This window comes from Cloeon dipterum, chromosome 4, assembly GCF_949628265.1.
Source record: "Cloeon dipterum chromosome 4, ieCloDipt1.1, whole genome shotgun sequence".
Classification (NCBI taxonomy): domain Eukaryota; kingdom Metazoa; phylum Arthropoda; class Insecta; order Ephemeroptera; family Baetidae; genus Cloeon; species Cloeon dipterum.
The window spans coordinates 8,140,800-8,168,218 of record NC_088789.1 but is presented as its reverse complement, the minus strand read 5'-3'; the positions used below and the strand labels follow the sequence as shown (position 1 = coordinate 8,168,218).

Below are 27,419 nucleotides of genomic sequence, written 5' to 3'. Positions count from 1 at the left end.
GTAATGCGATTTTATTGAATTGCGTCGCAGCACTCGGATCTATTCATAATTTATTTATATGTAAATGTTTCCTCAACAAAAAACACGCAACAATCTGCGACGCTTTTCCGCCCAGATTACTAATAAAATTATGATCAAGCCTCTAATTTTTTCAACGCAAAGAAACTTATGCCTGTTGCTATATAGTGAGGTAATAATAATTGCAATAAGAAATATTTTGTTAGGAAAGACACTCAACAAAATTGATCGAATGACAATATTTTGCAGAAAGCAGTGGCACTAGCGAAAAGAAACACAGAGCGTTTGATTTGTCAATGCTATATTGCTACATGGTAGAAATAACAATTAACACAATAACCATTTTGAGGGACAAATATATGTACGCCTACGGAGTGAAAAACATTTCTGTAAATAATTAAAATAAGTTACTAATAGTCCATTTGGTGAAGTCTTGACCCCGAGAAAATAAACCTTGTCAGCATCAATGATAATGTAGGAAATCATCAGCTCGGACGATATACAAGAATGAATGAATGCAAATAAAAGTGAATGTGAGAGTCGATGAGTACAAGTCACGTACAATGATTTAAAAATTAAATATCCTCCCACACCAACAATTAATTTAAATAATCAAAATTTTAAGAGGCCCTCAAATTTGAGTTTGCCTCTATTGAAAGCGTGTTATGAATCAATCAATAAGAGCGATGCGGACCATGCCAAAATGCACAACAAAGTGACTTCAGATTGAGTGACTGGGGCATCATAAAAAGGAGTCGAGAAAGACAAGAAAGGTTCCAAACCCAAAACGAATGAAATTAAATATATAGTACAATTAAATAGTTTTATTCCTAATGCTTTGTTAAAATTCACTGCAATCATATGACGTCGGCATTTTCAACTCACTTTGTTGTGTAAGAGCATCTCTGTAATAAGTGTACAATCAATCAACCACAGAAGGAGGGAGGAAAAGGGACTCACTTTCATAGAAAATGATAAAATGGATAACTAACAATTTTTTTTTTAAAAAGACAGGCAATGATGAGTCGGCCGATCGCTCGAGCAAGGCACGTGCTCGCCACCGCTCCTGCACTTACAACTCGCTCCCTCTTATAATTAATTAAATGTTAACAATTGATAAATTTTGTACCCATGAAGTGATGGAAGCGAGGCAGGTGTGGGCCGAGGCGCTTTTGCCGGTGGGCCGCTGGCCGCGTCGTGCTCATTAGGGACAAGCGGGAGGGAAATAAATGAGACTGTACAAGATTTACAAGAAACAATATTTAAAAATAATTAATGAATAACAATGCAAGATGACTTTCTTGTATTTACACTTGACTTGCTCTGTTTCTCTTCTTCATTTCATGAGGGGTTGATCATCGTCATCAACAAGCATTAATATGCAAATAGTATATACAATGTACACCTAGATTTAATGTCCCAGCACTTTAATGTTTAAACTTTAAGAATACTCAATTGGTCCGAGCTACTTCTTTTCAGAGGATTTTACTGTTCTCTTTTGCATCGAGTTATCCTACAAAATTGTTACTTGGTATTTTTCCATTTGTTTTCATCTTTTTTAGTAAAAATTGCTTTCTAGCCCATTAAAAAGTGTGCTGCACATTTATACATTCCAACGTGGGTGTGAGTGAATTTGAGAGCCGAAGATCCACTTAATCCTAAACAAAAGTGATAGGGCACGCACCACCAAATCGAGTTTTAGTTAAAAAGGTGTGAATGTAAATTGTGTTTATTGACTGTCGACCTCATGTAGAAAGTAGTGGTTGCCGGCTCTTCACAACTTTTTCCAATTCCTATCTGAGAAATAGCATCTTTCTTTGCTTCTGCTTTAGTCTCTATATAATATAGCAATAGTAATTATAATTATGCAACAAGTTTTCCTTATTTGAGTAGTTGTTAAACAACACTTGCGCCCGCTTTTAGACGAGAGCAGAAAACATGTGGTACATCTGCATTAGCACTTGCACATGAACAGGCAGGCATGACAGTCGGTCTTTTGAGTTGTGGTCCAGTGCAAGCCACGAGAGAGCATTGTAGCCTTCCATCACATACCTGCAAAAATTAAGGCGAATCGAAACGTTAGGTTTAGCTATTACATTAATAAATTAAACCAAAAAACAGATGGAAACGTAAAATATAAATCAGTCCTTTGAAATTGGCATGATTTAAGATGAATATTTAGGGAGAAAAATGCCAATTAACTGGATACATGATAAAAGAGCTGAAGACAAGCTATAGAATTTAAACTTGCACCATGAAAATAGGAAATTGGTACACACCTCAATACGTCGGTTGTGTAGGAGGAATCCAGAGGGTGCTCAGAAGCTGGATTTTGTTGCTGGAGGAGGTCATCTGAATTTTGTATCGAGTGACTGTGCAGGTGGAGGGCGTTTTTCAGGAAGGTCGGGTTCATGTCCTCGAGGTGGGGACATGAAGCCCAGAACCAATGCGGCATTTTGCCCGTTTTTGCAGTTGAGACGTAGTAGCCAAGGGCGAGTGGTTGTTGCAACACGACTCCAACCTCTTCTTGAACCTCCAAAACAACGCCGCCAGAGCTCTGCAATTATTGGTTCATTTGCAACAATTGTCACAGTAGCAGGGTTGGGAATTATAAATTAATACAAATGGAAAATTTCATAAAATAACCATTTGAGAAGATTTTTTTGGTTTCTCTCTCCTTTTGACACCTACATGCAAACGAGTTGCTAAAAATGGGTGCTCAGATGTCAATACGAACGCACCAAACGTAGTGACTGACTAATCTTTTCAAGTCCACCCAGACACTAAACGCACTGAAGGCAGGAAACTAAGCAAGAGGCGAGACGATTTGCTATTGTCAGCTTAGCAATTAATTTAATATTTGAAACGCTAGCAGGCGTATACAACCAAAATGGCATATTTAACCAAAAGAAATAATTATGTGCTCAAGAGTTAAATAGATTTTTCAGTTCATTAAGACTTGCGTGCAAAAATAAATGACACACAAAGTTAGGCTAACACTTAAAATAGAATTAACTTAAATTTATGAGCTTAATTCTATGAACTGTAAGTAAAAGCTAGTACTCACTTCACTGTCGCTTAACACAGAGAAAGTAGCAGATTTCTGCTGGATACTTAAGACACTAACTTGTGAGCTTTTCAAAAAATTATTTTATAGCAAATTTCCATTTAAATTAACGTATTAAATTAATGATTGTTCAAACGGACATATTACCTTCAGTGTTCGCATTTGAATTCAATTCAATCTTTAGAGAAACAGTTCTATATAGCTGTACTCACCATGCTGTTGGTGTTGCAGGGATACGGACTTTGTTGGCCAGGGCCACCGAGGACGCCTGGACTGCCCGCTTGGGACAGCGAGTCTCTTTTAGGACTGCCGGTTGGGCTCTGAGCACCCTGCCCCGGTTCGGGCCAGGCACTAAAGATGTCGCCGAAATCGCCGTCTATCCCATCCATGACGTTGTCGTCGTTAAGTGCGCTGAAGAGCTCCTCATCGCCAAGCTCTGGGTCGTTGATGTGTTGCTCCTGGAATGCCGACTGCGACGACTGCGTGGTTGCCGAGGTGGGGAACACAAGAATGTGCGTCGCGCTCACGTCCTGCGGCGTTGATAGGCTGCACTTGACTGACGCCTGGCTGAAGCGCTCGTCCGGTGTGAACTGATCAGGCATCAGTCGCAACGCTGAGTCGGGCTCCATTGACACAAGGCAGGCACTAAGTATGCAAGGGATCTCGGTCTGCGACTGTAGCGAGCACTGATTGCAGATTTCCTTCAAGTGCTTTGATGCCTTCACCAGAGATTTTCTGCTTAGCAGCCAACTCCAGCCTACACAGAATAACGTTAAGATAAAATAAGACAAAATTAATTAATCATAATCTTGGTATTTTGTAATTTTTTAAATGATTTGAAGAAAATACAACTTTAGGTAAGTTTTGTTTATGATATTCCCATAATTCCTACTATGGGAACTGCAATAGTAGCAAATTAAAGATTTTAGACAACAATGCGCGTGGGAGAAGTATTACATTTTTTGAATACATTTTGATATAAGTAACTCTTTTAAGAAATAAGAATGTAACATAGACTATACTGTGTATAATCACAAGAATTGGTATTAATCGCATGGTCTAATTAATTATTTTATTACCCTTTATATAGCTTAATAATTCAAGAATCAATGCAAGTCCACAACAAAGTATACTCAGCAGTAACCTTTAAGCTCTCCATGTCCTATCCTGCCAACTCGTCCTACTACTAGTCTCCAAGGTTGGACAGTCCTGGACATGATTCCAAGAATGAAGTCCATCAGCTTTTGAAGCCCTACTCTTCTTGCCGCAGACCTTTTTCTTCTAGTTCTGTGTAGTCAAACAAACAAATAATGTAAGTATGCAGGAGAGGGAAAAATGATTTTCTTTTAACTGTACCTATGTGGAATTTCAATATTAATGCAAACAGTCTCAAACATCGCTCCTTTTTCATCAGTACAAGCGGCCAATAGGAACCTTTGGTCTTCCGACAGGCAATAGTTACAGTACATGACCGACGTTTTTTCCTGCTGTCTCTCACTATTTGATTCAGATTTGTCCTTGGTCTGACCTAATACGTATGGAGGCATGAATATTCGATACGGCGCGCGGTTTTTGTCCTGAAAACAAAGCAGTTAGCTACACGCCAAAACATATAGCTTGATAGGCACCCACGTCTTTTTCCTTGAGGAAGAGATCAGCGTTTGCCGCTGGGCCAAATCCGGTCAGGGACTTGACGTTGGAAATGTGACTGATCAGTCTACGGCACTGCAAATAGACAGAGAGCGCCTGCGCTCTGATGGTGTCAATGTGCTTCTCCCGCTTGGCTGTAGTCAGCTCGACTATTGACTCAAGGGACACAATTTGGACGTTGAGGTGGGCGCGAATGTGCTCTGGCGCGCGGTTGAGGACGTCAGAGAAGCAGCGTAGCAGGCCAAGGCATGCCAGCCGCTCATTGTCTTCATCTTCCGAGCCAAAGCTGAAGGGGTCCACAATGTAGATGACGATAGCCGGAGGCTCCATTTCGTCATCATCAGTGTGACTTTCCAAAGAGGGTCCGTTCCCACTGTCCCGATGATATCCGTCTCCGTCCGCTAATTTTTAACTCCCATATGAAACCAATGCTATATAAAACTCACAATTCCTTACCATGGTCAGCCTTTGGTGTAGTAGGCTGGCGATCTGCAGTGGATCCTTGGCTGACACTTTCCGGGGTTGAAGGGGGAGGCATTGGTGACGGAGTGGGCATTTCTATGTTTTGCTTCATCTGCGTGTGTTCATTGAACAAAGTTTTGTCCAATGTAAGATTTGAAAGAATTGGAATAAGATAATGTCGGCAAACCTGAAAAATAATGATGTTGTTAACATACTTGGCAAGGCAATCAGTGGGTGTGGCACTTACTTGAGCATATAGTTTGAGCATAGAAGTGGTGCTGCTGTCTGAAAGGGTCGAGAACCATTCGTCGACAGGCTCTCGGACCAATTTGCTGGCTGCGCTTTTGCCCACCTTTAGAATTCCATCACGCACTTGTTTGTTGATGGGACAGTGTCTACCTAAACGGCACAGCTGAACCGACCCAAGAGATCATCAGCACCAGGCAATATTTAAGAAAAATGCAAATTTTACCTCGTAAATGGCACTCAGTTCTTTAAAGAAGGCTTTCGTTTGTTCCAAGACATGATCATTCTCAGGTGCGATCACAATGAAAGCTACATCTCTTGTGTATGAGTATGGTTCCAGCAAGAGGTTCTCCCAGTACTGGATAGCATAGGGAGATAAGGAGACCCAATCGTTGTCGCGACCCACCAAAATGGATGGGATAGGTTGCGGTTCGCATCTGTCGTCAGTGCCTAAAATTCGGAGAGTTAGAACAAAACTCGTTAACTATCAAAAGGCAGATTTTTTATATTATTGGGAATGGGTAATTGAAAATTCGGTATATCATTATGAATTGCATCAATAATTAGTCAATATATATTGAGTTGAAATTTTGAAACTGTTAGAAAAATTGATAAGCTAGAAGGCAAGGTCTTTTACAGGCTTCACCCTTGGAAATTTTATCAAAAGAGATACTGGGTGAACGTGATAAAAGAGTGTAAGTCATTACTAGCCAGTAGATAAATTCACAATTCGCGATCAAATCCACCGCAATTTGAATGACTAAGAAAGCACTTACCTCTGCCTGCTAAACGATGGAATTGACGCCAAGTGAGGGGTCCTGAGACAGTGTAGGGCGCTTCCCATAACCTAGTGGTGCACTTCTTTTGCACGGCATCTTGCAGTAGAGGCTGCAGGTTGCGCATGATCCTGATTATGTCCTGGTTGCAGTTTGGCCCTCCAGCTCTGAGGTATTGCCACCTATGGAGCGGTGCGTGGCCACCCCTGATCCTGAACTCGTCGGGGTTGAGTTTGCAGATTTGCATCGCCTCGGCAGCCGACTGTCTGCCCTGATCAAGGGCCATCAGAGTCACCTCGTTACCGTCACTGAACTCTAATTTGTTTAACGTCCACATCCAACTATCACTGGGCTTGCAACGTCTGGAAGCGGTGCGCACCAAAGAGTTGACTGAACTCTTCATGAAGACACATTGGTCCCTGATCAGCTCTAGTACTAACTGAGGTACCAGGTCCAGGATCGAGCTGCTCAGGTCGGTGGGAGAAGGCTGCTGCTTGGAAGCGCTTCCGTTCACGCTGGGGGCGAACTCCAGCTCATTGCCTCTGCACTTGCCTGCCGCGCTGACCAACGAGAGTCCCTTTCGTTTTCGGTCAATGTTCTCGTCAACGTGAAGCGGGCCAGTGATCTCAACCTCGTCCTCGTAGAACAGGCCGGCCTTGTGCGAGAGTCTGCGATTCACAACGGCACTGAAACCGCAATTGCAGCGTATTTGATCTTCGTCAGAGGAGCCCATGCCGCCTCCGGCTTCAGGCAGACAGTAGTCTGCGCCCCGGATGTTGCCTACCACCTTTCCACCAGCGTTGCAAACGCACATTGTGCAACTGGAAAAAGAATAAATGAACAAATATTAGAAAACGTAGAGATGGTGAAGGTTTCTAGGAACATACTACACTAAAATATTCAAAACCAAAAAGATTTATTTCGATCAAACTAAGTTTCAAATTGTTTAGAATGTCAAGAATAATTTTTTTAAATAATTTTTCCTTCATCACAAACATCTGCATGTAATTTCGACAATAATATACAAAATCAATAAATATTACCTGTCAAAGTTGTGGTCTCTGAAGACGTGCAAACTCGAGTCAGTAAGCAGAATATTGACTACTAAGGAATTGGCCTCTGGAGCTCTAGCCGCGATCACAGCGGCCGAGAGAGGTCCTGGCTCCACAGAGTTGACACTCTTGTTCAGGTAGGAGGCGGGGTTGGACGCTGGGCTTGCCAGTTCATACGGTGGTGGCAGTGCGGGCCGGTGGTGAGCGCCAATTACACCCGGGGCCATCGCCATTGGGCTAGCCTCCATGCGACCGTAAGGGCCCATTGGCGACCGCATGGCCGCTGCTGGTGATATCGGAGAAATGCCCGAAACGGGCCTCGATGGTGGCCGGTGGGGCATGGCGATAGGGCCTGCACCCGACATTGGACCGGAAGGCATATGGTTAGGCTGTGGGCCGGCGGGCTTGTCCTGCATCTGGATCGAGTATTGCCACGAGGGTTTGTACTTAGGAGGGGGTGTCAGTGCAGCCAGCAGTTGACTCGGAAGGTTGGTCAGGGGCGCGTACTTAGACGACCCTACCATTTTGTACATAGCCATTGGTTTGTAGACATAGGACCAGTCCTGCAATCCAAAGATTCCCATACTCAATGTTTCCGCATGAAGAGAAGTGAAAGTTGATTTCACCAGAAAAATACAGTAGAAAATTGTTAAGAGGGAACTTGAGCCTATGCTATTTGAAAAATCAACTCAAAATACGAATAAAAATAATTGTAACCGTCTTAAGGATCATAGCAAGTTGGTATTTTAATTTGATCTTTCAAGATCATGATCATGTAATGTCTTGCATAAATTTGGAAATTTTAGTGAATAATGATACTGGTGGTACACATTTCATAGTGCTAAGAATCAAAAGGATGCTGATACTCACATCAATATTCTCTTCAGTGGGACTGCCTAAATTGTGGTATATTTCCTGCTTAATTCTTGGCACAAGCGCCGCCTCTGAAGACTCGAGCATCAAAGCGTCAGGTTGGCCACACGGCGATGCGATTGGGTTGTGTTCCAGACTTGGCGGGGTGGGATACATTTTGGTCAACTCCTCCACTTTGAGCATGCCTGTTCCACAGCCAATGGTGCTGCCGCCGCTGCCTCTTGGCGGCTTCACCAAAGTGATGCTGTGATCATCTCCTGGCGGTTTGTTAGAGCCCGGAGGTGTTGTGACTTGGGGCTGAATGAGAGAAAATTATACTTAGAACTGTTGCATGTTGCATCAATTTTAAATAACAGTCTGGAAGCATAACTAAATGCGAAAATTGAACCAACCGTTTCATCGCTGGATGTATCATCCGAGTTATCAAATATTTGCTCTAGATCACTGTAGGATGCTTCCAAACCACGACTAGTAAACAAACTGACTGGCGTTTTGGTATTAGCTGCAGCATCGTCAAACTGAGCCACTCCCAGTCTTTTGTCGTCGTCCTGGAAGCCGAAAATGAGCTTGCTAGATATAGTTCCCTCTAATCACTTACCCCTGTGACAACCTCCTGCTTGATGACTGGAGGCGCCCCAGCTTCAGGGTTGACCGCTCCAGGCTGAGGCGCAGGCGCGAAAGCCTCTGGGAATGGTCTCGTTTTCTCGACCTTTTCGGTGGGCTTGAATCTCTTAACAGGATGGTTCAACCTACACAAAAACAAAAAAGTTAAGGGGGGCCTGGCATAATGGCAGCATAATAACAAACCAAGCATTCATGGTGGAGTAGTCGTAAAGCAGGTCAGAAAGTTGGTCATCCTCCTGTAGGACAGACTCGTAGTCTTTGGAGCTGAGTATTGGTCTCTTGAGGAAAGAGTTGAGAGTGGAGGAAGGTGTCGGCATCGAGGGCGTGTGCCCAGAGCTGGCACTCGCTGGACCCAGGCTGTCTACTGGCTTTGAAGGCTCCACGCTCGAGTTTGTGGGGTATGGCGAGAAGACCTGGTTGGAAACTGAGGACACAGACTTGGGTCCGTTAATATCAGAAGGTGTGGCGGCCGGGGTCACTTTATCGTGAGATTCCAAAGGAGTGGCAGGCTGCGCGCCGCTTGGTTGGTTCGAAGACGGTGGGTGCGGGCTCAGTGTTGGCATGGTGGGATCTAGATAGCAAAATTGCAGTTTTACTTTTCAGTCGAATTAAGAACTATGATTTTCGCAGGATAAAAACTCGCTGAAAGTTCCACTCAAGATTAACTTCATAATTTTCTAGAGAAACATAAACTGTGATTTTCAATAAAAATTTGCAATTGGATTTCGTATTTATTTACCTGTGGCTGTTACGGACGCAGGCTGAGAGTGAGGATTGTGGAGCGGCGATGGTGCTGCTGACTGCGGTGAGCCAACAGAAGGTACAGGCAGGTCACCAGCACACTGCTGCATGCCAGGGGTCATTGCTTGGTTAACCCTGTAAGAAGGTGGTCCTCCTGCTGGTGTAGTCGGTTCAGATGCTCTGTGGGGAGCAAATTGCCCCATTTAACAGGGTGATCTTTGTCCAACTGCGAGGTTTTGTTAAAGCAGCCAATCTTTTAAATACACGACTTTAAAATGCAGCAAAAATGCAACTAAGGTGAGCAAAAGCTACTAAAATGAAATGCATACTTCAAAAAATAATGATAGAAGAAGGGACTATTCAACAAGCAAGAAAAACATGACACTGAAATAATCGATAGAGGTTAAGAGATGGCATGGGATGAGAAACCTGTGGTTAATGAATGAATGGGTGATTTTGATGGCGACGTTATGTTTCTTGTTGCTTTGAAAGAATAAAGTGGGGCAGGCTACAAACCTGGTAGCGGGCGTTGGTTCGAGCTCCGCCAGCCAGTCGTTTTCCCAGAATTGGGGGTGTCGATGGTGGTATGGAGTGATGTTTGCGCACCCACCTCGCCACCCCCGGCTTTTCTCACTTTTCTCACCCTTGGTTTTCAAGCCTGAGTTACTAGTGTTCAATCCACCACTTTTATTGGATTGATTTACTTTTTTACACCTGCAAAGTGGCAAATAAAAATACGGAGACTTTAAAAAGTGGCATAAGGAGGGGAAGAGGCAGTGAGAAGGCTGTGTCCATACCAAGTTAGTGAAGTAACTTAACTCAAAACTGATTGGAATCATTGTTTTAAATAATTTTTTTACGTTAGCCCCAGAGTGCAACAATGCTTTTTACGAAGAATAGGATCACACAAGTTACCACACATGATAGTATTTATTTTAGTCTCATAATAATTATAGTGTCATTACTTAAGATTAATAGATTTTTTAACATCGCTGCGAAATTTCTTAAAAAAATGTTAAAACGCTTGTTAATTAAATTTAAGGGTAGTAGTACAGCTGATAATCTTGAGTGTTAAATTAATAATGAGCCACTAAGGGACAAACACCTTTCATCTATTAAGAAAAGGTTATATGAAAGGTCATTTACGTAATCACTGGGGCAGATAAATTTAAAAAAAGAATAATCTTTAACATTAATAAGAATCATGCTAGGAACTGTAAAGTAGTTTAACTACTACCTGTGCATATAAAGCCAAATGAAAATATTGATCACATGCACGAATTTTCAAGAGACAGAAGACCACTTATAGCCAGACATTCAACTCACTTGGAGCAGGAGCAAGTGGCCTTCTTGGAGGGTTCCTGAAAGTCCCACTGGAATAATGCGTCCAAGTCCGGCTCTGACTGCTCCGAGGGACCCTGATGGCCATTTGTCGAGGCCAACATGTGGGTCTGGCTCTGCGTGTTATCCTGCCAGACACGCTCGGACAGGTTCAGTGGCTGCCGACTGGGCAGCGAGAGCGCGATGGCGGGGTCTGCCAGCAGCTGCTGCACAGGGCTCGAGTGCAGTGCTGCCGGCTTAGCCGCCGGGTGTGTTTCCAAGGGCGGTGGGGGCGGCTCAGGGGCCGCGACTGCAGCTCCTGCGGAGCAACACGGCGTGTCTGATTTTAGACATTTAGCCGACTGCTGCGCCGATTTGGGCGAGTTACCGGGTGGGGTGGCGCGTGTGATTGCCCCTCCCACGGCCGATAGTTGCACACCCTGCAGCAGCGGGGTCAAAGCAGCCACCACCAGGCCGACGTCGTCCATGTCCGTGGCCAGGACAAAGCAGGTTGGATAGCGCATCTTGACCCCGCTGACTATCACTTCCACTGCGAGCGGCAGCGGCTGGTTGTCATTTGGATCTCGATTGAGGTACTTGGAGTTGATTGGGTAGAACTGGCGCCACTCGTCGATCATCTTGCGCGTGAGGACATCGCTCGTCTTATAAGTTTGCCCAGTTAGGGTGCCGGACATGCAGAATGGAGCTAAAATCACTGTCGGAAAAAGAGAATTGAGTGTGGGGACAGATCAAGATAACAATTTCCTTGCTTCCTTTTTATCCTTTGTTGTACATAAATGTAAGACTTAAAATTAGTTCAGTCAAAAGGATTAAAAATTGGCATGACAGGTGCCAATTTTGAAGTACAAGCAAGCATTTTACATATTCATGCGCCAATTTGACATTTAGCAAACAAAGTTATTTAAACTTCAGCCCTGAATAGTAATAACAAAAAATTGCTGTTTTCTTTCTCAGTTAAGAGGTCGCACTTTCTAGTTAATGATAACCTTTGATAGCTCTTCATCAGCAATGAATTCAAAACTTTATAGTTTAAACCTAAATGATCCCAGCAAAAATACTCCCTCGAACAGAGCAGCATAAAAATGCAACTCTGATGTTATCACCATCAAACATCTTACCTTGTAATCCAGAAGCTGAAGCCTGGGCTGCCAAAATGTGTTGTCTGGTGAGTGAACGGACAGGAGGGTGTTGGCGGACGTCAATGCTCACACAGACAGTACTTTCACCGTGTACAAAAAATTGGAAGGATATTGACAGGTGATTGCTGTTGAAACAAATAAAAATTATACAGACGTAGAGACACAAAACTATAAGGGGGGTTTACCTTTTATCACTGATCTTTTCACTGTCACTGTGTGTTTGCACAAACCACTTGCCGAGACGAACAAAATCGTGGGACAACAAACACCTATGGAGCAAAGACGGTACAGAAACTCCAGATTCATCTACCATCATAGGTTACCTTTCTATTAGGTTATGCAGAGCCTTGAACAACAGTGACCGACATTCGTAGGAGAGACCACTTTCCCAAGACCCCTGCTCATTGTCTGGAAAAAAATTATTCAAATAGATCTGATTTCCTATTTCCTGCACTAAGGTTAATTAAATATTTCAATATTTCGCCATCAGTGTCACGTCACTAACGCGAACATTGTTCAGAGACCAATCTAATAACTCACCAGCAACTAGCTGATCAGAGGCGACCAGGTTGGAGAGGTCAGGCTCTTCGCCATACCAGAAAATCCAGAGCTCTTTGCTCGAGTTCAGGGTGAGACTCGAATTTGAGTCTGCTGGCTGGTGCGCATTGGGGGTGGTCTGGGGCATCATCGGCGGCTGGCGCTGGCCCATCTGGTGGAAGCCACCGCCCATCGCCACCGCATGCATCGGGTCCATCAGGTTGAACGGGTTGTTGGCCATGGACGCCGAGGGCTGCGGCTGCGGTGGCTGCACGCGCCGCCACACGCACAGAATGTCCGCAGCCAGACATTTTGAGAAGGAGGACAGCACAGGGTCGTCCAGCGGCTCCGATGACCCTCCAAACTGGCCGCCCTCCGTGTATAACAGCTTACGCCATTTAATGCCGCATAGGTCGGTCTGAAAACACAATATAACTATTATTGAACAAGCGAGACGAGAAACTTGACAGAAACTAACAGAGTTAATTTTTTATATAAGCTTTTTACGCTGGTTGTTTGATCAACTTCAAACAGATATTTTGTTGCAGCTCTTCTATTATTTCAAATTTAAATTCGGGATCTAATATTCCAAATTTTTATTCACTCAGACAATAACACGATCGTGTGACATTGAATCATGGAAGAGTATTCAAAACTCATGGGTGGGTGTACATTGCAACACCTACAGTTAAGGTTATTGACTGCACCATGTATTTACGCGCACGCTTTTCACTGTCACCGTTATTGTGTCTATGGGGATTGCAGGGGGGCGGGGCTTCACTTTAAAAAACACTTTCGCTTTTGAACAAGTAGGTAGTGAAACTTATTTTTAAGCCAAACATAAGAGGATGAGGTTTTTAAAATTTGTTACTAAAAGCCGAGTTGAATAATTAAATATTTGTACACCGAGGTGACTCTTTCTTGTTCTAGTTTCTCGTTTTGGACCAAATGCATTGGATTTTTATTCTGAATCACTGCTCCTTCAAGCTGACAACCCGAGTGCATGCCAAGTCGGTTGTGAGTGCGAGTGTCTGCGTTTTGGCGAATGGCATAGCGGTTTCTGGCTGGCGCGCACCAGCGATTCTCGTCGCGAGTAGCTGTTTCTATCGCTTCCTCCGCGAGTTAGCGCGGCGATTTGGATTATTTGTCCTGAGCAGCGCTAACGAGTGCGGGAGGTTGCATAAGCAAGAGGCAAGAAAGCAATGAATGAATGGAGTGACGGGCGAACTTGACCTCGATCCAAGATTTTTCCACCTGTTACCGCCCGCGGAGGAAACCTGTGTGGTCGGGCAGACACCAACCGCCGCCACAGTGGCAAAACTGAATTAGTTGCACAAAGGGGGCGTGACAGGTCGCAAGAATTTTGGTCAAATTTGCACTGCTAGGAAAAAGAAGCTCCCGTGCAGATCTCGACGGTTCGGTTCGAAAAAATCAGACAACAAAACCGACCTTGGCCAGAAAAATGTTTCCTGCTGGCAACAAAAATAAGACGTAAATAAACATTTCTATCCAAGAGATGCCTCACGTTTCCAGCGATGTTAATTATAATTGCAGCGATTATAATGCACCAGCCATATTTTGAAAATTAAATTATGACCTACATCGTACTCTCTCTTTCCAACGACTCGATCTACCGCCAAAATTTTTGGTTGGGCCAAAATTTGCAAGGACGATAAGGACAGTTAAATCTGGCCAATCATTGATAAGCAGTCACCGGAGCGAGGCGTTGATTTGTAATAAGCCAGCTTTCTTCAGCAAAAAAGCGGACAACTCGGCCGAGTTTGTCAAGGTCTTTGACCGAGCACCAAAAATGCGTTCGCAGACATGCTAGGATTAAGCGAGAGTCGTGCCAAACAAACACTCGCTCAGCTTTTTCCCACCAAACTACGAGAAAGAAGGGAAACAAACACGGAGCGATTTTTGCAATTCCGGGCTGACCAACAACTAACTAGGCATTGCCAACGAACGCCGTTCCTGCTATTAATGCCATTTTTCAGGCAACACTATGATGCAGTCGTCGTTACGCACCGCGATAGTGCAAAGAGTTGTTTGAATGAGAAAAGAAACTGCAAACCATATCACTATTATCATGGGGCGATCGACGCACCGAGTTGTGACATTTCTGTCACGTCGCGAGCATTGCAAAAATCCGCGGCCAAACGGTTTTGACGGCGGCCCATTTGACTGAATCCGCCCCTGGCCGGTCTCAGGGTCGCTCGAGCTGGGTTGGCTCGGCCGAGCAGGCAGACCCTTCGGCCTGAAGGCAAACTAGGGCACAACCTGAGGCGCGACCGATGCGTTTTCAGGCAAGGGCGCCCGCACCGAGACGGTGTGTTGACAGCGGAGCAAACATTGGGAAGGTTTTCGCGCCAGTCGGCGAACGGCCGGCCGAAAAGTCGAATCTGAGGGCTTCCGGGGACTAGCCGATTGAGCATCGACACGCGTACGATGTGCTCGCGAGCTTCCCTCAAGCCGTTTTCCAGCCGTGTGTATGACATATTTATGAATGCACTAGCTCACCAGTGCGAAGAAATTGGTGTGACAATCCTCCAAACTGGCGCCGTTCGTTTGATGATTGGGATGCGTCATTGTAGAGAATGCATCTTGCTACACTCGGATCCAACATGCACACGGGAAATGTGCCGAAATCACCGGAAAAAACAGCGTAGTCCTACTACATTTAGCCGTGAGTTTCACCGAGTCAATGGCGACTGCAATCTTCAATATGGCGGCGGGGACAACAAGCGGTGATGGATCTCGCCGCTGATTGGCCAGCTCCGGTCACGTGGCCTATCGAACTCTGCAAGCTTTCAAAAGTCTCCAAGTGGGATAGGGACAGCGAGTTTTGGTCCCGGCACCCTCATTCCGGGGCGGTACGGGGATCTTTGTTTGACTTCATGGCCCATTTGACCGGTCGGGCCGGATCCGTCGGCGGCCCTAAAAGGCGGCCCGGCCGAATTTTAGGCATGACAGGCGCAGCGCGCAAGCGTCGGCTCGCTTTGCTTTTGCTTGCGTCCCTACGTTCGACACGATCTGTGCGAGCGAACGATGCTCCCAGAGAAAGGGCAAGCTGGCGCGTGGAGAGAGAGAGAGAGGGGCAAGGCATGTTGTACTGTGTTGTACGGTCCTTCCTATTCTTCTCGGGACCCATCTCTAGCAGTAAGCTAAGCGGTCGCCGCCGATCTGATTTGGGGCCGCCTTTGACGCGGATCACTCGACTCGCGTTCGATAGAGGCGCTGAAATGGAGCAAATTTTTTAATATCACAATTTTCGTTCATCCGTTTTTCTTTTCTTGAAATAAGTTCGCATTCAAATATAATATGAATGAAATACATACTTGCATCGCTATAATTATATCAAAGCTATTTTTTTATAGTCGATCACTATGTGTATTACAGTAAAATATTTTCCTTGCGCGATGTTAGGGTTTACTATACTATATCTGAATGATAAAATTAAATTAGGTTACAATGATGCCGATATGCCAATTATTCATAATGCAGAAAAAATAAGAAGAAAGTTGCCAGAAAAAAATATTGTAAAAATCTTTCAATCCTGCTGCATGACATGATGTGTATTATTATTTATTTAATTTAATATCGGTGACAGTCAAATAATTATATCTTAATGACAATTTTACCTCCCCTGTCATTTTGAGCAGGTCATAAAAATTATCACATTCCAGATTTAATTCATTTTCCAATTTCTCTGACAGTGGGAGAGTTTTTTCAGAACTCCTATTTTTTGTTTCGTATTTTTCCTAGCAAATTTATCTAAGCATCGGAAAATTAATAATACTTATATTTTATCACTTGGTCAAGTTGCTCTTAGGTCTGAAGTGTGGCCAAGCTATAAGGCTTTTTACATAAGATAGTTTTGTCTCACTAATAATAATATAAAATCAAAATAAAATTTATTAGATTAGATAATTATATATAAATAGTTGATTTTTTCCTTATTAATCAGGTTCCTGCAGTTTCATAGGCCTTTTTATATTTTTTATTCATTGATTTTATCCAAATGATAATGAATTAAATGAAAGTAAATAATAGTATTATGATAATTATTTAATATAGTAGTTAATTAATGCTATAAAAAAGTTAAATCTTATCCATAACAAATTTAATTTAATTTTTATAGAAATAAAAAATTCTAAACGAGTATAAAAAAGGGTGAAATAATCAATGAATCAAATTGATACATATAATCAATTTTAACTTTCCCGGGCCGCTGGGTTTTGTGTGTATGACGTCTGCACTATTGATATTCGTATTCGTAGCAAGATCGCGGTGCAATCATTTAGGGAACACCCCCTTTCCCCGTACGCCCACGTAACGTTCGTGAAAATAGCAAAAGGAAACAAGGAGTAGTAGTGGCAAAAGACAACACAGCTAGAACACACTATCAGCCGAAGGCATGGCAGTCGCAATGTTTCGAACTAATATTTTGAAGATCACGCAACCAAATTTTACTGTTTTAAGCGTTTTAAGGGTAAGAAATAAATTGGAAATTCTCATTTAAATTAGATAAACTAATATATATTTTTGTTATGATATAGGTTAAAGCTCAATTTGTTCATTAATCATTAAAAGTCAAATTGTATGGTACATAATCTTTTTAATTTTTTCTCCTTGTTTCAGTATTACGCCAAAAAGATCAGAGTTGAGAGGAAACCCAAGAAGGCTGTCGTGCCATCCAAAGACTACATTTCGTACGATAGCTCAAGCAATCAAATCGATGCCTTCAAAACATCCCTGGCGAGTAGAGGGTTCCTCAGGAACGGAAAGCCGTATACGCCTCCTCCTGATGTCCAGAAAAGATTGCTAGAGATCTCCAAATTGTGTTTCCCCGCAACTTGGGGTTTAAATGACAAATTTGATGATGTTGATGCCAAGTTCAAATTCTTGTCCCTATGCTGGAAGGAGTTTGACCACGAAGTACCAAATTCCATGCTGGCTGCATTGAACAATCTGGGTAATTTTCTTATACTTGCAATTAGAACCAGAGGGCAACGACTGTCTGATCATTTTTCCTTTGCCCAGGTGACATCTACAGTTTTTATCATACTGAAGTGAAAAAAGTGTCACCTTTGGACGCTATGAAAGATATGGAACTTCCACCAAATTTGCATGTCCAGTACGAGTATCTTAGATTCCACCCAGGTATAGAATTGGATAAAGTAAAAAGTTCGCAGCTTCCTAACAATAATTGCTCATTTCTAGACACTGACACCATGTTTGCCGGAGTTTCTGCCTTTCCTGGAAGCTCAACCGTAGTGACTAACATCAAGTACAAGAAGAAATACAAGGGATACATCGCACCAAAGGTACCATCTGGAGGATAAATCTTGTGCAGGCGATAAGCTCAATTATAACTTGTATTTTAAGCGGATAGTAAAGAGGAAAATTGCATAACATGATACGCTGTGTTTATTCTTGTAAATAAAAACCTGGTCTTTATTTCAAATATATAGTATATATTTTGTAATATTCATATAATATAATATTTTGTGTAGCTGTGTACAATATAACTTTTCTCATCATTCCCACGGATGTATAATGGATTTGGATTAGATGCGATAAAATTGCTGGAAGACACTTAGGCGATATATCAATACATCAACATTGTTACTTTAGATTTTAATAATTTTTGTTGTAACTTATCAACGAAAGAGGCGCGATGAAAAAAAATCAAGTGAAATTTATGCGCGCGCGTGCTTGAAAGAGAAGCAGCGCGCACGTCACAGACGGCTTTGGTAATAAATGCAGCAGGAGAAAATCACATGGTCACTGTGCGTGCCAAAAAAACGGCCAGCACCACCGACAGGAAGAGGAAGACGGCCACGATGGCCGCCTTCTTCTGCTCTTCACTCAGCGCCCGCGGCCGCTGGCGTCGCTCAACGGCAGGCGTGCTGGCCGCCTGTGCCGGTCGGCTCACAGCTTCAGCAGCCGCTTTAACTACGATGCACGCAACGGTAGGCGTCGTCCACGCCCCCTCCTCGCCGTTGTGCACCAACGAGGCGCGGATCCAGTACTCTGTGTTGGGCGTCAGGTCTCGCAACTCGTACTGGCACTCGTAGCCTTCATACACCTAAACAAGGGGAAATTTATTTTTACCACAATTTTACATAATTTTGAAGTAGGTATATTTTTGGGGGGAGGTCACTCAGAAGCTCAAAATGCCAGTTTCTATTTGTGAAAAAAGTAAAAAATTATATTTTAGTACAAAACATTAGAAAATGATAAATTTAAAATGAAGGCCAGAGCTTAAACTGAATTTAATTTTATTCCTTATATATTATTCACGCTTATGTCACTTTATATTGCTCATTCCGGCCCAAAAATTAAATCTCAGGCAATTTATAGACTTTAATAATTGTTTCTGCACTATGTATTAGTTTTATTTCTTTACTATAATGACATGCAAGAATAAACAAGTATATCATTTTATTATAAATAATAATTTTTGAATCAGTTAAGGAACGAATAAAAATATTTCTAAGACATAATTTGAACTTACCACAGTAAATGGGCCATGCCTACTGCTGCTTGACTGGAGACGACTTTTATGATCAGCTGGCGCTTGCCAAGTAGCAAGAACGCTGCTGCTTGAGGTCTCGCTGAACTTAAGGTTGGTCGGCAAACAGATCGGCTCTGGCTTGGTGCGGAAAATAAAGACTTCACTGGGATCACTCTGGCCTCCAGGCCCCACAGCAATTGTTCGGAATTGGTACTCTGTATTCTTCTTCAGGTTTGTAACCTTGTGTCGATTTTCACGTCCTTGGAAAACGGTGTGGAACCTAAACATTCAGAGATTAAAAATCGTAAAATTATCGTAACACCAGTTTAACAACTTACTTATGCGCCTCAGAGAGCCTCATCTCAAGGATGACAGTGGTGCCTTCAACAACCTCCCACCCCAGTCGCAGGGCCCTGGGCTGTGCAGCTATAAGAGAGAGTGAAGGGGCTGGCGGGGGTGGTGGGGGAGTAGTTACTCTGAGAGCGGGGGAAGAAGGGCCAGGGCCCTTGATGTTTACTGCACGAACCCTCAACCTGAAATAATGCGATAGGGTGTGATAAACCGCGTTGAGATAATCAAGAACGACAAAAATTCTAGGCTTTGAGACTTGCTAAAGAGCTAAAGAGTAATGCTAAATACCTATAGGTGCTTTCTAGTTGCAAGTCGAGCTCGACTGTGAGTTCATCTGTATTGACATGGAAGGGCGCTTGCTCAGGATTGGAGGGGACAGTCTCCAGCTGATAGGAGAGAGGCCCGTGGGAGTCGCCTCCCCAGTGGACAGGCTGCTCAAAACTCACAACCAGATGGGCTGACAAGCCGTCTGACTTAAGGGAAACACAGTGGGGCGCGTGTGGCACTGCCCCAGGAACGGAAACAGGCGTGCAGAACACGACCGGCGTCGAGAACGAACCTGCTCCTGACGCATTGGAGCCCTGCAAGCGGGCCAGGTAGGTGGACCCTGGGGCCAGATTGGCAACCTGCAAATAAGGCGAAGCGTTGAACAAACGACAGGGGACTAGTCAAAATACAGTACAAAAAGGAAAAGTGAAATTAATAATAAAAAATGCCTCTGGAAAATACGCCATCAAAATTTTATAGCAGACTAAATATAGCGAAAAATCACGGATAAGTACCTGACAGTTGCTATCCGGCCCAGAATACTCCTGCTTGTATTGCGGCTCAGCAGAGGGTTCCTCAAGGAGAGCCAGTTGGAGGCCGTAGGAAGTGGCCGTGGAGAGTGGCGGCCACGAAAACTCGGCAACACCATCTTCAGAAACCTCGACTGAAGGTGGCTCTGGAACAGCTGGAGGCGCCACAGCGGTTTGCAAGGTCAACTCAGGGGACCAGGGTCCCAGGCCGGCCATATTGGCGGCCCGTACGAAGAAGTGGTACAGGGTGGCCGCTTGCAGGCCACTGACGACGCAGAAGGGTTCGGCGCCCTGGTAGGCGGGGCGTCTGGAATGCGCGTCGGCCACCTCGACCTCAAAGTGGTGCACAGGGGCGCCTCCGTCCGCGGCAGGGGGGTCCCAGTGGAGTGTGACTGCGTGAGTGGAAGGTGGCTGCTGCTTCCGCGTCCACACTGGGAGTCCCGGTGGGGCCGCTGCCGTATTAAATTGCGCCACCTCAGAGAAATTGCTTATGCCGGCCGAGTTGATAGCCGCCACTCGGGCTTGATACAAGCGGCCAGGGGCCAATTCATTGATCACTGTTTCACAACCTTGACCACTCCACACGTCTTGGAAACCTACAATAAACACAAAGTGTTTGCGTTGAGCAAAAGAAACGTGTAATTTATTGATGCTATGAATAAATACGATGATTCATTTTTTTTAAATTAGAAGGTCAATTTCTTTCCATGTTTAAAATATTTTATTTGTATACCAAGTAGTGTGTGGCAATGCAAAGTCACTACAGCTTGGTGCTTCACCAAATGAAAGCTTATTTATTGGTTATTTAGTACTTGACAGATAACAAACATGTCACTTTAATTAAAATGCCTAATAAAAGCAACAAATTCCTTACCTTGTCCCATGTCGATTTGGAGCTGATAGGCAAGAATGGGGGCTCCCCCAGTGTGCAGGGGCTGTGCCCACCCAAGACGAACGCTGTGCGCCTGCGGTCGACCCCTCAGTTGCGGCCGAGCAGGGGCAAAGGGTGGCGCGGGAGTCGTCACATGACGGGCGGCGACAGAGGGCTGCGAGCACTGGCCGTTAGCCTCTACCTTCAGCCGATACAGGTACGCAGATGCCGGCTGCAAGTTCTGACTCTCGAACCTGCAGTCGGGACCGTGGTAGACCAAGAAGAAAGCGGGAGCTGGTCCGTTCGGCGCCAGCTCCTCCGCCTGCTCCAGTTTGTACGCGTCCACGATCTCGGCAGGGTCCCACTCAAGCAAGAGCCGGTCCGCCAAGGCCTGCGACGCGAGCCTGGGAGGCGCCGGGGTGGGTGGCAATGGTTCTTGCGTGTGGAAGGTGACTGGCGGGCAGAAAGGACTTTCGCCAAACGCGTTTGCAGCTGCCAGCCTGCAGAATGAGTTTTTTTTAACCTACCGCTTTTATTGTAATCGGCCTTTCAAAAACGTTTAACTGCAAGTTTTTCAATAATAATTGTCCAGGTATTTTTAAAATTACAGCTGCCAAAAAAAATTGTTGTACGTATACAATAAAAGTATTTACCAAGTTAAAAAGAAATAGCCTGCAAAATACCAGCCTAATTGATGTCATTAGTTAGTGCCTTCAGTGCAGAGCAGAAGGCACTGTCAATTTTTTACTTAACGTTAAGTAAGGCTTCTTTGAAATGTAACAAGCTAATTAAAATTTAGAGACCACCGTAAATGTAATCAAGATTAATTAGAGATAAGCCGAGATTTTTTACTTTTTCACTTACCTAAAGCTATAGGATGCACCAGCCAGAAGTTTAGAGACTGTGAATTGCTTTTCCCGGCCTTTGTAAATTTGCTGCCACTGCCCGTCTGAATCAGACAACTCAAGAATGTAAGCTGTGAGAGGAGAACCGCCATTAGGACAACTTGACCACTTCAAGGTCAATGATGTTTTCGTCCTTCCAACAAGACGAGGCGGTGAAGGAGTCGAAGGGGAGGATGGCAAGGTTGTAAAGGACGTGTAAGCCGTGCTAGACGCAGAGCCGCCTTCCCCTGCCAAAACAGCCGCCAATCTAATGCTATACTCTGTGCCAGGCTGCAGGTTGTCCAGTCTGCAATATTTCGGTAAAATGCGTTTAAAAATTTTAATTCTGCCAAGAGGAAAACTTAAAGAAAAAAAGAAAAATTGGAAAATGAGGTTGAAGTGAGACAGATAATTTTAAAATGTAATGCGATTAAAACATTCACTTACTGGAACGAACGATCGGTGCCGAAATATAAAATTTTTTGCTCTTTGCCCTTCTTCCCAATGCTCAGTTGGTACATGGTGGTGGCCTCCGGGGGCGGCGGCTCCGCCAGGCCGCTGTCCTCGCTGCCGCTGACATTGGCCGAGCCCGTGGCCGCCCAGCTCAGGTTGGCTGCCGTCTGCGATACTTCGCAGACGTTCAGCTGCAATCCCGGAGAGGCGGGGGAAGCTGGCGGTGTGGATGACGACGACGACGCCGCTTCCTTTGATTTTCTCGGGGGAGGCTCTGCGATAAGCAAGCACAAAAGAATGCATTATTTTCGCAACGTTCACATACCATTGTGAGAGCAAAAAATAATGCGTGACTCATCGCAAGCAATGAAAGTATGAAGTAGAAAACCGGATAAGTGGTGGAGCAACAACTTGTTGATGCAGGCACGCGAGCAAAGAGGAATAATTTACAATGGAAAAACTCACTCTTTGACGGTGACGGGGCTGGAGTGGTAGATGGGCCTCCTTGTCGCTGCTCCAGCCGCCGTTTCATTTTGTCCCGCTGCACCCTGCTGCGGTCGTCGGAGCGCAGCACTGGGGGTGCGGTTTGAGGGATGGTCACGCTCGGCGGCACCATAGTGTAGTACGTGTGGTAGTACTCGTTTGGTGCTGGCTGCGAATTCACATTTGTAAATACAAATAATTGCTCACTGACAGGTGGTATCTTAGCACCGACTCATAATGTAATAACAAGAAGGCAGCAATGAAATGAAAATATAATTATTATTATATTATAGTGTACTCTATATATTTAACAGAGCCATTTATTTCGCTGCTTTGCCTTACTGCTCTCGCTGGGAACGCGAGCTTACATGCTCAATTTGAACGGAAAAAGTGTCCCATTTTGTTGACTGGTCTGGCGGAAATGCGAAATAAAAAATCGTGCCCGGGCGCACGATTAGTTGCGCACGTCCAAATGAAAAATAGCGAGGTGATTAGCGGCAGCATGTTTCACATGCGCGCAGCAATTATTTTCCTCAAGTGGCCCCATTGAGCAAAAACAATATTAATTTTCTTTAATGTCGCAGCCATCATGTAAAGCGATTCAAGGCCGCCTGATAAATGCACGAAATGTAAAAGAGAGATAGACTCTGCGCGCTGCTCCGCACATGATTTCTTTTTAACGTGATGTGTATACAAAACAACAAAACACAACCCGTCGATAGATAAAGTTTGACAGAACTCTTTCGGCTTATCGCGCGGAAATTCTTTCGCCTCTCTCACATCTCAATGACCAATGGTCCTCATTGTTAGTACAAAAACAATTTTTTCGTGGTTATTTCAAGTGCGCATAAAAACTGGTCAAAAGATAAAAATATGTGCGCGTAAAGGCGACCTGAGGTTAGACCTTTCACCGCGAGAGTACAAAAAGGCCACACACGAAATGTCAGATAATTATTTATACGACTGGAATTTCCTGAACATTACATTTTATCCTCATCTCGGCCTCTCGTACCGAGAAAAAAAAAGAAAGAGCATTCATACACGTCAAACTCATTCATTTTTTCCTGTTATCGAGTCGCGAGCGATATGAAAAAAGTCACCCCTCTGCCCCATCTTCCCAATCTCGTCATTGGACGTGTCAAGGTCAAGTTGTCCGCGGCCTCCGACCCCACCCCCGCCCGCCCCCGGGGAAGCACCAAACGCGCGTCGCACACAAAGCACAGACGCGAAAAGTAAACACTGGTATACTCAAACAATACGAACCTGTCGTTGTTCGTGCGTGCGCTGCGGGCTGAGGATGACCTGTCTCAGTTGTCCGGACTCGTCCATTATCTGGTGGATGACGTGTCCGACGGGCACCTGCACGGGCATCGGAATCGGGGGCTGCGAGGCACGTCCTGCAGTCGGAACCATCGGCACAGTCATAGGCCCTGCCAACACAGATAGACGGACGGCCAGGTTAGCGTCGAACAAAAGGGGCGAGGGAGGGCGTCGAAGGGGGTGACACGCCCCCGGGGACGGTCTCGCCTACCGGGGTAGTAGTACTCGTAGGCCGGCTGCGGCCACGGGCCGCAGTAGTCGTAAGAGGCCATCAAATCCGCCTCGTCTCCGTTGGCCATGGCATCGCGCGCTGACGTGTCCCTCTTTCTCACACTGTCAGCGTGTCAGACAGTTTGTGGGTGTACGAGACGGAGCCATCGAGTCGGCGCCACTGTTCGTCGCGACTTTGCTCCGACCAATCGCGAGAGGAGACCACGCAGCTTCCACTGGCAGCCACGAGGAGGCGGGGGCAAGGTTTGCATTGCGTGTGCCAATAACTGGCTGTGCTCGAGTACTTCTTTCAATTTCGGCGCCAAGCGCGCGCTTGCCTCTGGATTATTTGCACGTCTGGCTCTCGTATATAAATATGATGACATAATAAGCAATCAATTTTAAGTTTTTCGAATTTTTTGACAGCGAAATATTTTGCTAAAAATAATTTTTATTAAGATTGAAGTGAAGATACGGAGACACAAATCGATCCTGGATTGAATGCCCGAGAACTCAAAAATCCTTTACCTTATAGGGTTTTACATATTATTTCAAAATTTTCACTTTAAAATGCTGAAGACTTACTTTCATCATAATAATTAGTGTGGACTAGTGGAACATTAGAGGCCCAGTGAAACAAAAAGTTTTAAAACGCTGGGCATAAACGTTGAAATAAACATTGCTTATATAATTTGGCGTTTTCTAGAATGTTCTATAACATGTTCGGCAAATACTTATAAATTTTAAAACAAGATTGTACAGCACTGGAAAATCGCAAAAAATAAACAATTTGGAACGTTTGAAGTTTGATTTATATTACCTAATTTATTAATTCATGAAATTTCATGCAAGAAAACTGCGGCCAAATTATGACACTTTATATTTAAATGACAATAACTGTGCATTTCTCGCGGTTAAATGAAATTAATTGAGACACAGCTAGATGAAAGCCTAATGTTTGCCCGGTTGGCATTAAAAATAACGATTTTCATTATCAGCTCATATTCTGCTGGCGCCCGGTGTTTTGCCGTCGTGTCAGAAATGGGTCGCGGAAGTTATACCCGGCTGCAACCATCACACAATTTCAGACGAGTGCTCAGAGACTCCGACAAAGGCAGTGTTCATAATTTTTACGACTTCTGCAATCTCGCACCGGTTTAAAAATAATCCTCTCGTTACGGTCAATGACATTATTTCAACCACAGGCGGCAATTATTGTTTTTCTCCTTCGCTCGCAAACTTAAACGGGTAAACCGGTCGAGTAACGAAGAAACCGCGGCCGGCGAACAGGTGTCAAAAAAATTTGGGTGGCAGCCAGGTGCCTCGCGACACGCACGTGCCGACGCGGAGGGTGGAGAAGACCCTGAGGGCGTCTGTACCTTTGACGACGCGCACCGAATCTCCGACCTGAAGGCTGACCGTGACCCCAGAGTTGACGTGGAACTGGACAACGTTGTCATCCTGCTCCCTCGAAGGAGGGCCACCGCCGGAGGCCGAGGGTCGGCTCAGGTGGATCATCTCTGGCTCGCTGTTCGCACAGAGCGACACGTAGCAATGCACGCGACTATTGATCACACAGCAGCCCCGAGAGCACGCCGTCGCACTCGCGGCGCCCAACACTGCTCAGTGGAAAATAAGGCGCGCGCACTTCCCCGCGGGCCGCTTTCCCGGCCCGGCGCTCGTACAGCGCCAAAAACTTGTCATTCATCTTTCCGTCACGCGGCGACTACCGACTGCATGTGAGATGTGGCGATGATATAACAACTGATACCGCTTGTTAATTACACGTAGTCAGCTTTTTTCCAAATTTTAACGGGCCAAATTTTAGAACTGAAAATTTAAGTTTACCGTGTAAGGTTGTAAGATTTTCTTTCATCCCCCACATTTTTTTTAATAAAAATGATTGCTAAAAATAATCTTTGGTCATTTTCTTCAAATTTAAAATAAATTAAGAGCAAAAATAAGCTTCTGAATTGGTTAATGTTGCTCAAGAATACCTCTATTAGTGCTTGTATTTTGAATTAATTTTTGAACCTACAATATTTAATACAAAATCGATAAAAAATTGTCATATTATCTTGTTTCGTTATTTTTATACGAAAGTTTTGCGATGAATGATTATGACGCAAATATATTAAATTTATCTAGTTCAAGAAGTGATGTATAATTCGAAAAACTGTATACCGTTTGGTTAAAAAATTATCAAAATATTGTGATATTCATCAATCAATAAAAGAGGAACAATTCGTCCTGGTCCCGGTAATATTGCGCAACGTTCAACAAACACCCAAATTTTCACTGTCGAATTGATTGTTGACATTTTCTTGCAACATGGAAATTCGCGTTTGGTTGTTGTAAGTTACGCAATTTTGCCGGGACCAGGACGAATTGATACATTATCAGAAAAGAAAAGAAACATTTTGAAATTCCTTCCACAAGTAATTAAGATATAAGAAATAACATGTATTGTATAATTTTTCTAGTTAAATATCCAGTGGGATAAAATTAAAAAGTAGGTCTGTATTACGGACCGCACTATCAAAATAAAAAACAATCTAAATATTTTCCAAAAATTTGACGAAAATCTTAATTCGTTTAGTTTTTCAGTAATACACTGTTTCTTCTGTTGAATCCAATTGAAAAATATATTTTTCGCAGGATATATATGTATGCCTTCTGAACTGTCAAAGGGTGTAAACCGAACAGATGCAGTTTAACCCAAAATGAAAAGATAAAATAACTTGTAGTTTAAAGTCTGCCACGTCCCCAGCACAGTGAGGATGTTTAAGAAGTGCTATGTGCTCCATCGAGCCATCCAGAGCCTATATCTATATAATATATATAATATTTTCAAACCGTCAACCATCTATTAAATTCGCTCCCTTGAGTTCTTTGCAATGATCACTCATTCACAGTACATATATAATTCCTCTCTGTTAAGCTAAGTTCTATTTTTGCAAATATTTAAATATTCTTCAATCCTTGCTTTTCTTTTTCTTTTGAC

General features: G+C 44.0%; 4 protein-coding genes across 7 annotated transcripts in view; 2 read left to right on the top strand and 2 right to left on the bottom strand.

The window, feature by feature from the left end:
- Taf13 (TATA-box binding protein associated factor 13) overlaps positions 1 to 27,419 on the top strand; it is a 126,138-nt gene that overhangs the window by 73,586 nt on the left and 25,133 nt on the right. The window lies entirely within an intron of this gene.
- skd (mediator complex subunit skuld) lies at positions 303 to 15,309 on the bottom strand. 3 transcript variants are annotated; one of them, XM_065488205.1, is made up of 24 exons: positions 15,047 to 15,309; positions 12,530 to 12,944; positions 12,313 to 12,397; positions 12,175 to 12,258; positions 11,969 to 12,114; positions 11,218 to 11,544; positions 10,836 to 11,169; positions 10,026 to 10,223; positions 9,508 to 9,689; positions 8,952 to 9,339; positions 8,743 to 8,893; positions 8,537 to 8,692; positions 8,142 to 8,441; positions 7,263 to 7,834; positions 6,220 to 7,040; positions 5,670 to 5,893; positions 5,445 to 5,609; positions 5,192 to 5,384; positions 4,718 to 5,136; positions 4,442 to 4,662; positions 4,230 to 4,372; positions 3,298 to 3,842; positions 2,298 to 2,575; positions 303 to 2,070 (listed from the first exon to the last, which is right to left on the bottom strand). In XM_065488205.1, exons 1-24 carry the CDS (start codon positions 15,113 to 15,115, stop codon positions 1,938 to 1,940), a joined length of 6,549 nt encoding a protein of 2,182 aa, XP_065344277.1. In that variant the 5' UTR covers positions 15,116 to 15,309; the 3' UTR covers positions 303 to 1,937. The 3 variants fall into 3 exon arrangements, with proteins under 3 accessions (XP_065344277.1, XP_065344276.1, XP_065344278.1); XM_065488204.1 differs by having other exon boundaries at positions 10,836 to 11,544; XM_065488206.1 differs by lacking the exon at positions 10,026 to 10,223 and having other exon boundaries at positions 10,836 to 11,544; positions 15,047 to 15,308.
- Positions 16,865 to 17,946, top strand: mRpL50 (mitochondrial ribosomal protein L50). The gene is made up of 4 exons (XM_065488220.1): positions 16,865 to 17,018; positions 17,168 to 17,501; positions 17,570 to 17,689; positions 17,750 to 17,946. Exons 1-4 carry the CDS (start codon positions 16,944 to 16,946, stop codon positions 17,869 to 17,871), a joined length of 651 nt encoding a protein of 216 aa, XP_065344292.1. The 5' UTR covers positions 16,865 to 16,943; the 3' UTR covers positions 17,872 to 17,946.
- Positions 17,983 to 25,965, bottom strand: LOC135942207 (fibronectin type-III domain-containing protein 3A-like). Of its 2 annotated transcripts, none has more exons than XM_065488207.1 (11): positions 25,795 to 25,965; positions 24,149 to 24,315; positions 22,868 to 23,054; positions 22,397 to 22,676; positions 21,930 to 22,256; positions 21,069 to 21,565; positions 20,180 to 20,790; positions 19,686 to 20,023; positions 19,385 to 19,579; positions 19,047 to 19,326; positions 17,983 to 18,617 (listed from the first exon to the last, which is right to left on the bottom strand). In XM_065488207.1, exons 1-11 carry the CDS (start codon positions 25,931 to 25,933, stop codon positions 18,306 to 18,308), a joined length of 3,333 nt encoding a protein of 1,110 aa, XP_065344279.1. In that variant the 5' UTR covers positions 25,934 to 25,965; the 3' UTR covers positions 17,983 to 18,305. The 2 variants fall into 2 exon arrangements, with proteins under 2 accessions (XP_065344279.1, XP_065344280.1); XM_065488208.1 differs by lacking the exon at positions 25,795 to 25,965 and adding an exon at positions 24,417 to 24,623.

What these genes read in the sequence shown, in the direction of transcription:
- skd (XM_065488204.1), bottom strand. Translation starts at nt 15,115, where the DNA reads ATGACGCATCCCAATCATCAAACGAACGGCGCCAGTTTGGAGGATTGT. An exon ending in AGCAGGAGGTTGTCACAGGG is followed by an intron (nt 8,693 to 8,742) that starts GTAAGTGATTAG and finishes TTCGGCTTCCAG; the next exon opens with GACGACGACAAAAGACTGGG. An exon ending in TGCTCAAACTATATGCTCAA is followed by an intron (nt 5,385 to 5,444) that starts GTAAGTGCCACA and finishes ATTATTTTTCAG; the next exon opens with GTTTGCCGACATTATCTTAT.
- LOC135942207 (XM_065488207.1), bottom strand. Translation starts at nt 25,933, where the DNA reads ATGATCCACCTGAGCCGACCCTCGGCCTCCGGCGGTGGCCCTCCTTCG. An exon ending in GGCCGGATAGCAACTGTCAG is followed by an intron (nt 20,024 to 20,179) that starts GTACTTATCCGT and finishes CCTTATTTGCAG; the next exon opens with GTTGCCAATCTGGCCCCAGG. An exon ending in GGCATGGCCCATTTACTGTG is followed by an intron (nt 18,618 to 19,046) that starts GTAAGTTCAAAT and finishes CCCCTTGTTTAG; the next exon opens with GTGTATGAAGGCTACGAGTG.
- mRpL50 (XM_065488220.1), top strand. Translation starts at nt 16,944, where the DNA reads ATGGCAGTCGCAATGTTTCGAACTAATATTTTGAAGATCACGCAACCA. An exon ending in CTGTTTTAAGCGTTTTAAGG is followed by an intron (nt 17,019 to 17,167) that starts GTAAGAAATAAA and finishes TCCTTGTTTCAG; the next exon opens with TATTACGCCAAAAAGATCAG. An exon ending in GGCTGCATTGAACAATCTGG is followed by an intron (nt 17,502 to 17,569) that starts GTAATTTTCTTA and finishes TCCTTTGCCCAG; the next exon opens with GTGACATCTACAGTTTTTAT.